The sequence below is a fragment of the Lycium ferocissimum genome, chromosome 7 (genome assembly GCF_029784015.1).
Source record: "Lycium ferocissimum isolate CSIRO_LF1 chromosome 7, AGI_CSIRO_Lferr_CH_V1, whole genome shotgun sequence".
NCBI classification, from domain to species: Eukaryota; Viridiplantae; Streptophyta; class Magnoliopsida; order Solanales; family Solanaceae; genus Lycium; species Lycium ferocissimum.
The window spans coordinates 47,021,986-47,033,640 of record NC_081348.1 but is presented as its reverse complement, the minus strand read 5'-3'; the positions used below and the strand labels follow the sequence as shown (position 1 = coordinate 47,033,640).

General features: G+C 32.1%; 1 protein-coding gene across 1 annotated transcript; it reads left to right on the top strand.

The window, feature by feature from the left end:
* The first annotated feature begins 884 nt into the window (after positions 1-884).
* LOC132065417 (GABA transporter 1-like) lies at positions 885-11,405 on the top strand. The gene is made up of 7 exons (XM_059458811.1): positions 885-1,259; positions 4,707-4,937; positions 6,482-6,579; positions 7,341-7,527; positions 7,623-7,753; positions 8,755-8,988; positions 10,753-11,405. Exons 1-7 carry the CDS (start codon positions 1,133-1,135, stop codon positions 11,131-11,133), a joined length of 1,389 nt encoding a protein of 462 aa, XP_059314794.1. The 5' UTR covers positions 885-1,132; the 3' UTR covers positions 11,134-11,405.
* Positions 11,406-11,655: the final 250 nt, after the last annotated feature.

Below are 11,655 nucleotides of genomic sequence, written 5' to 3'. Positions count from 1 at the left end.
CTCACCGAAAAATATTAGATAGGGGGGTTATCGTTCCCATTCAATATATGAGGGGTATCCTTTCTCAACCCTTAAATGTCAGAGGGGGTAAAGTGGGATTCACTCTAAATTTTCAGTAAAATCCTGATCTTTTTTTGAATGCTTGTACCTTGGTAGACCTAGAAAAAATATATCTTCCCCCACTCCCTTCCTTCAAGTTACACGTTCTGCAACAAAACAAACCATACTACTTACAAAAAGATACTTCTGGCAGATGTTTCTGATCTAGTTATGATTGGTGGGTGAGGCAGAAATTCTGATAAGAGGAGTTAAAAAAAAAAGTATCACATGTGAGAATTGAACTTATATTTATCTTATGTTAAAGGGATTTGCAAATTTATATATAAATCGAAAAATTTATCCTCTTTGTGCAGTGTAACATTTCGACAGAGGAAATTTAGTGTGTGTGATAACTTCACTATTGGTTATTGTTGATAAAGCTGGTGGTGGAAATAAGAAAAATATTGAAAACATAAATAAGAAGAAAACGAGTCTCAGACCCATTAGTAGAAAAAAAAGGTTTTGTGCTTGGTCAATAAAAAAGAATCATGCTCGCGCTTTTGGGGGTGGTTGGGGCGGGCGGGCGGGGGCGTTGTTATTAAGAATATAATTTAATTTAAGTAAATAAAGATGTGATCTATTTAACAACTTAAAGGTTTGATCAAATGGTCACACACTTTAACATATTATTGATCAATCCCGATGAAGTTATACACAAGTTGATATAGACATCATTACTTTAAAGATATATAACTACAAAAATAAGAACACATAGATAACCACCCCCAAAAAAAAAAAAAAAAAAAAAAAAGAGAGGGAAGAAATCCAGCTAGGCTGCTAAGAAACAAGTGGGCAGATAGTAGACATGATCTCTATATATACATAAACTTCCATACTGTCATAATTTGCTTGATCATCATCTCCTCCATATCAGCTTCCACTCCATTAAAGCACAACAAAATAATAAGAGATCTAAAGGAGGGGTGGTGATTTGGAGAACATATATATGCATAAACAAATACATAGTACTATATATACTATATATATTTAAACATAGTTATAGACAATAAGACAAATTATACAAGAGAGAAAGATGGGAAGAGTGTTTGATGGGGAAAATGATGCTAAGAATATTGGCAGTGCTACTATTTCTTCTTCCCATGAATATGATCATGAAAAAGAGCTTGATGCTGGTGCCCTCTTTGTTCTTAAATCCAAAGGTAAATATCTTTATTCTCTATTCAATATTTCATATTTATAGGACTTTTCTTGTTTTTCTCTTCCCTTTCTCTCATTTTTAAACATTTCTTGTTTCCTTTTGAATTTCTTTCTCTCGTTTGTTTTCTTCCTTCTCTTCTTTGGTTTATTCATTTCAGCATGAAGGGTTGTGGTGGGATGAATAAAAATTCTTCATTCTTAATTAGAAATTTTAGTTTGAGCTATGAAAATAGAAAAAATCTTGACAATTAAAGAGTTCTTGGCAACGGGTCTTACTATGTGAATTCATATTAATAGGGGTTCCAAAGTGAGCAGCAGACATTAGGTCGGAAACCCAAAAAGAAAGTAATAATTGCATCCACCGGCTATTTTTCGACTCTGCCTTTGAAAAATAATCATTTTCGTCATGGAGTTTCAAATTGTATATCTAGTATTGTCATAGAGTTTCATTTGTAAAATTTAAAATTCGGTGAAAATGACTATTATTTTTAGGCTGAAAAGTGATTGTTTATGAATTATTATTATTATTATTATTTTTCTTTTTTTGCACTTTTGTCACTTCGACTCAAATTATTTAAGGTTCATTTTGTGTAGTTCGATGTCTATTCATCACAATAAGATACTATTTCCAACCAATCCCTTCCATACAGAGTGAACATTATTATTTTTCAATTAATAGAAAAATAGCACACAACTAAAAAGATTCCTTAACACTATTATGAGGACTTTCATACTTTATAATAATGAAAACAAGATAGATACACGGAATTTAAACAATAATTTGGAACTTTCTTGTAATGGGGGCTTGTGTTTTTGGTCCCTTATTTTGATTTATCACTAATTAATGTGCTGAAGCTTTAAATTTTGATAGTCAATGAAAGAGATATAAATAATGATTTTCTTTAATGAGATCGACCCATGATTTATTTAACGAAACGATATATCTTGTTGGGGCAAGCATTTAGTGTTGCAACCATATAATATTATATAGTCAATTATTTCTCCTATAAAACTCCTACAAACTATCTCTTGTGAAGGGCGGACGCACCTTAGGTTAAGGGGTGTCACCCGACACTGTTTCGTCGGAAAATTTTGATATATATACTATCTGAAAAACAGAATATATCATATATTAGTTATTATAATATAAATGACACTTCTATGAATAAAGGATATTGTAGCTCGGTGGTTAAGTCCTGGCTATTTCAGCAATTACTGCGGGTTTGAAACTGCGTAACGTGTTTGTGCTAGTTTTTTTTTTTTTTTTTTTTAAAATAATAATTTGCAAGTGCTCACCCCTTTGTGCTGAAAAAGAGCACCTTGAGTTGGGTTCGAAACGTCACAACACTTCTCATAGTGGCCATGATACAAAACCAGTCAACTACATTCGTTACAAGCAAATGCACATTAAGTTCCTTAAAAGCAATTTGGAACTGAATTATAATCCTAGGCTCTCCATTTTGTTTGTATATTTTTCTTTAAATGTAAATAGCTAACATGAAAAATCCTAAATGTAGCCATCTTGTGATTAACAAAAGAAAAGTTGAATTCTATGTGATGTTAATATAGGTACCTGAGTTTCTTAATAGACCTTAATTTATTAATCCCTTGAATAATATCTTTTCCTTTTAGTATTTTTTTTTTAAAAAAAAAAACCTTTCTATATTTAAAAATTATTTAACTTTAAATTTCACATTTTACTTTTAATGAGATAATTTATAGCAACACGAATATCTCCGCATTGATGTCAACAATTCTCCTAACAGAAAATAGGTAGTACCACCTCTATTTATACCGTGCAAAACTTACTTTCACTAAAAATTGTAGAACCTATTCCAATATTATTTTCATTTTGACTACATATCCTATTTGGAAATAAATTAAGGAAACTAATAAATATCAAATTCTAAACAATTTCGGTTTGTGACTCCAGCTTTAAATTTGTCTTCAACAATTTTAGATTAGACATTTCAAAAATCTTTATTTCTTTTAAATACTTACATCAATCAAATAACATCACATGAATTAGAGCGAAAAGTAAAAATTTATCTACACCGTGTGTTTACATCCAATCAATAAGACATGTATCTTTTATACACAAGTTTATTAGTACTTAACCATGATTGCGTGACATATACTGTTACTTTATGTTTTAGTTAACTAAGACTAAATTGATTGATTAGAAATAAATACTTCACACAAGTATGTATTTATCTGAAGAAGGGAATAGTATTTTTATTCTGAGCAGCTTGCAATTGGCTAGCTGGATTCATGCCACAAGCCCACAACTAGTGCTCTACAGATTTTTCTCTCTTTTAATTCTTTAAGCTTTAATTTATTTGCAAAAGAAATTCAAATAGTACATTAAATTGGGACATCTCTAATAAACGTCACCTCCTACAACCGTGAAATTAATACTATCTGTCAGTTGACCTGTCAAGTTTTCAGTCTCCTTTTTTTTTTCTTTTTTCTTTTTTTTTGTGTGTGTGTGTCTGGTTTTTTTTTCTTTTTCTAATTTTCGATCGTCATGTTTAGCTAAGCTTACAAAAATGTTGACTGCCTAACAAATTTATTAAATGATTAGATAAAAAACAAACAAACAAAGGTAGGAGAAAGGACCTCCCCTCCCCCAGAAATTTAAAAATAGAAGTACACCTTAAAAATCAAAGCAACTTTATTTCAAGATTTATTAGGTCAGACTGCAATAATTAGTTTGAATTGGTAACAAGTAGAAGTCCACTAGTTAGACTTCCACACTATTTTATTTTAATTTTAACAACTTTTCATCTATTCGATTTTACATGGCACTATTTTTTTTTTTTTTAGTATGTTTCCCAAAAAAAAAGAAGAAGACCTCTTTCTAGATTAATTGAAAATAATTTAACTTTAAAATTTTCATGCTAATCTTAGGGTCGTTGCTTCTCGGGATCAGGATACTAATTCTATTGCAAATTTGGGATTACACTAATTCCATGTTTATTTATCGGTATTAACTAACACTGGTATAAACTTTATGCCAAAATCTTAGTATTACTTACCCATATAAGACGTGAGATTATAATCCCATAATATCATCGGTGTGAATCAAAGGACCCCTTAATGACCTTATGTCAACTTCAAAAGTTTTATAGCCCGTACAAATTTCACAGCATGTTCAAGACCACAATTTTCAGACGCCTTACTTTATTTCTTAATTATCATGCCTAGTAGCGGAACAAAGAGTGTACTAGTTATCCTTTCATACAGTGGCGAACCTATCTTTGCCTAAGGGGTATTGACACCCTCATTGAAATATAGCTTGATGTGTGCGCGCACGATTTTTTCATATGTTTACTTCTTTATATTGTGATTCCGCGTAGTAAAAATGTTGGCTCTGCACTGCTCTCATAGTTTAAAGATTATGTATACATTATCATTTTGTGACCATACAAAATATTGATTGGTTGCAGGATCATGGGTGCATTGTGGTTACCACTTGACAACTTCAATAGTAGCTCCTCCATTGTTAAGTCTTCCATTTGCCTTTGCTTCACTTGGATGGTGGGGTGGAATTCTATGTTTGGTGATTGGAGCTATCGTTACATTCTATTCATATAACCTCTTGTCCATGGTTCTCGAACACCATGCTCAGCTAGGTCGTCGCCATCTTCGCTTCCGTGACATGGCCAACGATATTTTAGGTACGTACATAACGTGGTTTATAATCATATCAATCATTTGAGAGTCAACTACAAAATATTATTTGTGATAAATATATGACAACTCAAAAACAAGGTAATAACAATCAAGATAATGTATAGGTGGCCATCTTCGCTTTCGCGGCAACGACATTTTAGTTATGTACATAACAAGGTTTATGATAAGATATTTTGTAAGTCAACTACAAAATATTGAATATAGTACATGCGGTATATATAATAACCAAAAAAAACAAGGTTGTAACAATCATGTAAACATGTCATTGGCCGTCTCCACATTTTAGATACGCAAGGAGGTCTATATGAAAAAAGTCGTTGTCAAACTTTGGCTATTTGTATTTTCACGCTAACTAGATAGGGTATCCAAAGTCATAGCTAATATTGTAACGTTTTGGGTTGCGTGCGTCTTTCTTATTTGCTTTGTGTTTCTCTGTTGAGTTTTCTTTCCTTTTTAGTTAGGTGAGGACGAGATTTTTTCTTTTGAGCATGCAGCCACCAAATTTGAAATTCGTACTGAACAGTTAATTCATCTTCATTAGTTTTAAGCAAATAATCTTTGGATTGGAACATATTCTACATATTAACATTGTAAAAAATTGTTACACTTAAATCACCCTGTCATAACAAATGAAATTAGTAAGTTGAAAAATAAGAGAAACAACTTGTTATGAAAGGTTAAAATACATTATATAATAGTATAAAAAAAATTACATTTTTAATGTGCATAAATTTCATCCTTTGAATTAGACCAATTGTTCACAAGAATAACCTAAAGTCAAGCTATGATTTTGGCCCCTCTGCATTTAGCACAATATTTTCTCCGTTGGCCAAAGTCCAAACTATCTTTTCTTTTTTCCTTTCATGTCTTATCTTTTTTTGGGCCCTAATTGCCACTTAAATGTAATGAATTTCATTTTCTCAAGCGGATTGTCCTTCAAAGGCGCTGGTCTTTAATTTTTGTCCCTCAAATTGTTGTTTTTAACTTTTTCCTTCGCTTAAAAAGGTAGTCAAAAAATATCTTGATATTCTGAATTCGAACGTCCGCTCAATAAAACAAACAATTTTGCAAAGCAACGCTTCGCGATGCCTTAAGACAAATTCTGTCTTGTAAGGCAGAACTTATAAGGAAGAATTTGCCTTAAGGCATTTGCATTACGAAATTTCGCAAGGCAGATTCTTTTTTTTTTTTTTTTTTTTTTTAACTCTGCTCGAATTCTACAGAAGTTACGCCTTAAGGTCTACCTTTTGCCCAAATAGGCCTAATTTGTTATGAAATTCTGGCTTGCGATTTTTTTATACTCTGCTGGAGTTCGAATCCAGAATCTCAGCGGTATTTTTGGCCCCTTAAAATGCCGAAGGGTAAAAATTAAAGACCAATAATTTGAGGGATAAAAATTAAAGACCACCGACATTTGTAAGAATGACCCAATGAAATTTGTACATTTTCTTGAAGGCCCTGACATATTTATTTCTCTGGCATTATTTGGATTTCCTCAATAGTCAAATCTGATCATGAATTTTAACAGGACCAAGGTGGGGAAGATATTATGTTGGACCCATCCAATTCATGGTATGCTATGGTGCAGTAATAGGGTCCACTCTTCTGGGAGGACAATGTATGAAGGTGAGTTTTTGAAATAAAACTAAGCCCAAGGAGTTTGCTTTTGGATATGAATTTAATTAGAAACTTCTCACAGAGTTTTTGAATAAGTTGAAGTTAAAAAATAGTATTTGAAGGTTGAACTTGTGTTTGGATATGTATTTTAGTTGAAAAAAGGATATTGAAGTTTTGTAAGTGAAAAAAGATTTTCAAACTTGAAAAACCATATTAGAAACTCACCAAAAAAGTCGGTCAAAAAAAAAAAAAAAGATAAAAATCTGTTTCCAAACGGCTCAAGCTCAATGAAATATCAGTATAGAAAATGGTTAAATTTCCTAAATAGTCATTTTTCAGTCACTGTCATAGAGTTTTAAATTCCACTAATGAAACTCGAGGAGATTGGCTAATTTTCAAAGATAAGGCTGAAAAGTGGCTAATGGATGCTATTTCTTCTTCTCAACTACTTTCATGGAGTTTCACCTGTAAATTTAGAACTCCATCCGTGACTATATTTCAAAAGACAAAATTGGCTAGTGAACGCGGTTTCTACTATAAAAGGTATTTCAATGATCAAGTCCTTTAAAATGTAAGTAAAGCTAACTTTACTCAATAACTATTCACTAGCAACCTATAATGAACGAAAAGTAACTTGCTATAACAAGTTAAATTACATTGGTAATATTAAACTCTTTTGACTATCAGTATACCTTAAAGGCTTAAACCCCAGAAAGAATAGAAAATAATTTTCTTGTAGTATCTCTTTTATCTTTTTTATTTTTGTGCAGGCAATCTACTTGCTGTTAAACCCAAGTGGAGCTATGAAGCTCTATGAATTTGTAATCATATTTGGAGGGCTAATGTTGATGTTAGCTCAAATGCCATCTTTTCACTCACTTAGGCACATCAACTTGATTTCTCTACTTCTTTGCCTTGCTTATAGTGCTTGTGCCACTGTTGGTTCCATTTACATAGGTACTTAATTTCTATTGCAAAAGAATAAAATTATTTTTTTACCAACACTTATCAAGTATTTTTTGTTTGTTGACAAAATGTAATATATTTGCCAGGAAGATCATCAAAGGGACCTGAGAAAGACTATTCGATCAGTAATGATAAAGAGACTCGCATTTTTGGAATTTTTAATGCAATAGCTATAATTGCCACCACATTTGGAAATGGCATAATTCCTGAAATTCAGGTTAGTTCATACAAGAATAAATATTATTATTTGGCTCTTTTGCTTATCGACGATCATTTTACCAATTTTGAGCTAAATCAAACTAGATTGGTTCATTTCAAATAGCTCAAAATTCAGATAGTTAGGAAGCAAAGGGAAAATACTATACATGGTAATGTTTCTCATATTAAAATAACAAAATGACACATTTCAAATGTTTAATTAACTAGCTCCGAACGCCTAGCAAGCAGCAAGAAAGAGCATTCTCTTGTAGCAGCACTACCTCATTAAGTGGAGAGGACAGCTTTTGTAGTCCACTTACTTTGAAAGTTGACTAGTGAAAAATGATTTGTAAGATTTTTGGAACATAGCTGTAGATGGCATAACTTAAGGTGTCCTGACAACTGAACTTGAAAGAAAGTTCACTGTAACAGTTGTCTTAGACAAATCCCAAATCAAAATGGAATGAAAAAGTTAGTAATAGAATTCAATTGTTGATGCGCTTCTCGAGTTAAAGCCCAAGGAACAAATCCATTAGGTCCATAAACCTTGAGGTGGTTCAAAAGAGGATCGGACCAAGGCGTACAATACCTTAACAGTTGGACATGAACCGTTACAGTAAATCAATAAAAAACTTTGGTTGCTTAAGTATGTCCTCTACGTGCTAATATATATATATATATATATATATATATATATATATATATATATATATATATATATATATATATATATATATTACGTTTAATGATAACATAGATTTCTTTGTTAATGATATTAGGTTTAAAATTGAAATGTCCAAGGCGTACAATACCTTAACAGTTTGGACCAACCGTTCTGATAAACCGATAAAAAACTTAGTTGCTTAAGTATGTCCTGTACGTGCTAATATATATATATATATATATATATTCTGTTTAATGATAACATAGATTACTTTGTTAATAATATTAGGTTTAAAATTGAAATGTTAGCTGAAATATGTTCTCGAGCCAACCATCATAATTGTGATGTGATTACAGGCAACAATAGCACCGCCGGTGAAAGGTCAGATGTTCAAAGGGCTTTGCATTTGTTACGCAATGCTTTCAACAACATTCTTCAGTGTGGCTATTTCTGGATATTGGGCCTTTGGAAACCAAGCTGAGGGCCTCATTCTCAGCAACTTTACACAAAATGGCCACAATCTAGTCCCAAAGTCATTTATCTTCATCACCAACATCTTCACCATTCTCCAATTGTCGGCTGTTGCTGTGGTATGTATATACCTTGCCCAATTAATTGGCCGTGGAAAATAATTTTTACACTATCAAGTTATTTAAAAGATTGCTACATATTGATAATTGTCTATAACAAAAGTGTTAGGATGTCTCACAATTAGGAGTGTACAAAGTAAACCGACAAACCGCACCAAACCGATAAACCGAGTCAAACCGAGAAAAAAAATCGATTAGTGGTTTGGTTTGACTTGATTTGGTGTTCAAAAAAAAAAATCGACCATAATTGGTTTGGTTTGGTTTTAGCTAAAAAAAAGTCAAATCGAACCGAACCGAACCAAACCAACTCGACATTACATGTATTCAATTTTTAAAACATAAAAATATTTATTTGTAATGTAATTTATAAATGTTTCTTAAATTTTTTCATAATTTTTTATCTATTTGTCATATTATTCAAGCTTGAATTTAGAATTTTGAATGTCAATAAGTTTTATATCCTATGGATGTTAGTAACTCAAATAAAGTCCAAACCAAAACCAACTCAACACTAATGCTAACAAAAGAAATTCAATTTACCATGAAGAATGACAATAATGTTGGATATGTATTCTTTAATTTTGCATAATTGGTTTAGAGTGTGAAAATACATAACTTAAGTTTTTTTTTTTCTTTGTCATGTAACTAATAATTGTTAGCCGTACTTATTTTAGCATGACTTAGTATTTTTAGATTATGGTCATTTTCTTTATGGCTTATTAATTAGCAATATTTATTTTAACCGATTTTATTATCTTTTGTTGAATATTTTAATACAATGTCATCACTCTTCTCACATTTTGTGTTATTTTCTTAAGAAACACCTTAATTATATAGTTGTATCTTACTAGGACTAAAGAAATATTTGAAGTAAAAGTGTATATGTTTTGTATCAAGACTATTCCGGAAGAAAAAAAAACCCGAAAAATCCGAGAAAACCGAATAACTCGAGAAAATCCGAGGTTGAAAAACTCGAATTTTATTGGTTTGGTTTGGTGTATAAATTTTAAAACCCGACGCAATTGGTTTGGTTTGGTGTTTAAAAAATCCTAACCAACCCGGTCCATGTACACCCCTACTCACAATGTTGGTTGACTGATTGGAACTTTGTCTCTTTATATAATCTTGGATAATTCTCATCTCATGAGCTAATTTTTTAGATCGAATTAGGTTCAACTTCCATTTTTTTAATTAATATGATATCTGAGCTAGTTTGATCCATATTCTTAGTTTACCCATGTTGCGCTCCATGTTTTATTATTCATACACTAGATTCCAGTTCTGAACGGGGTAAAACTCACAAATAACCACTTTTCAATCTTTGTAATTGAAAAATACCTTTGTGATGGATTTTCAAAGTTCACTAGTGAAACTTCCAATATACTGTCGTGGATTTTCACCTGTAATATTTGAAAGTTTCTGAGGTTTCACACGTGAAATTTGAAAATCCATCACAGCGGTATTTTTCAATTACAAAGACTGAAAAGTAAGTGGGCGCTATTTCATTGTCCCAAACGTGCGGGATTTTACAATGTCCCATATTTTTTGAGGTGATAAGTTATTGTCTCTTTATACAGTCTAATCCTCACCTTGTGGACTAGCTCTGAAATTGTATTACGCACAAAGTTCATCTTCTAAACAAAAAAAAAAGGTTAGCTTTTCCTAGAAAAAGGGAAAATAACTTACTACAACAGGTTAAATTATGGGGACGTTGGGATGGTGCATTACAATTTTACACCAACGTTGTAAATTTGGCTTGTGCAGGTGTATTTGCAGCCAACAAATGAAGTGCTAGAGAGGACATTTGCAGATCCAAAAAGCAGTGAATTCTCCACTCGAAACGTAATCCCACGCCTTATTTCTCGATCAATTTCAGTGATAATATCGACTACAATCGCAGCAATGCTTCCATTTTTCGGAGACATAAATGCAGTGATTGGGGCATTTGGTTTCTTGCCACTTGACTTTGTTTTGCCTGTTATTTTCTTCAACTTGACATTCAAACCATCAAAGAGGAGGCCAGTTTTCTGGATTAACATGGCAATAGCAGTGGTTTTTTCAGTGTTAGGAGTTATAGCAGCTGTTGCTGCTGTTAGACAAATTAGTCTTGATGCCAAAACATTTCGATTATTCGCAAATGTATAAGCTAAACAACAGAGTTGATTGCCTGAATGATCACTCAACTTATGGTAATTGGTCATCTGATGAGCGCCATCAGACCCCATATTATGGTGGTACATTTGTCGTAGTTGCTAGTCGCAAATGTCTAAGCAATTTTTGGCTTGTTTTACTGTTTGGTAAATGCTATTAAAAGAGCTTTTAAGTCAAGTACTTATAAGCTTAAAAAGCTCAAAAGCCATAAATTGTCTGTGCACCAATGTAAGCTCTTGGACAAGTCAGCTTCAAAATTCCTTCTATTTTTTAACTTGTGGATATGTGTCATTAGAGAATGTTGTATTTGTCTCTCATAGGGTGTTTACCGGTTTCTAGGGGTTTAAATAGATCTCACTAGCTAATCGAATCGTTACTTTAAGCTTTTGGGTGGAATGCCAGATTCATTCACATATAAATTTGGTGAGCTTGTTTGCACAACCAAGTTCTAATTCTAGTTGTCAATTCTTGAATCAGATAATATATAGCTCTAGAATATGAAATTCAAAGTTGTCA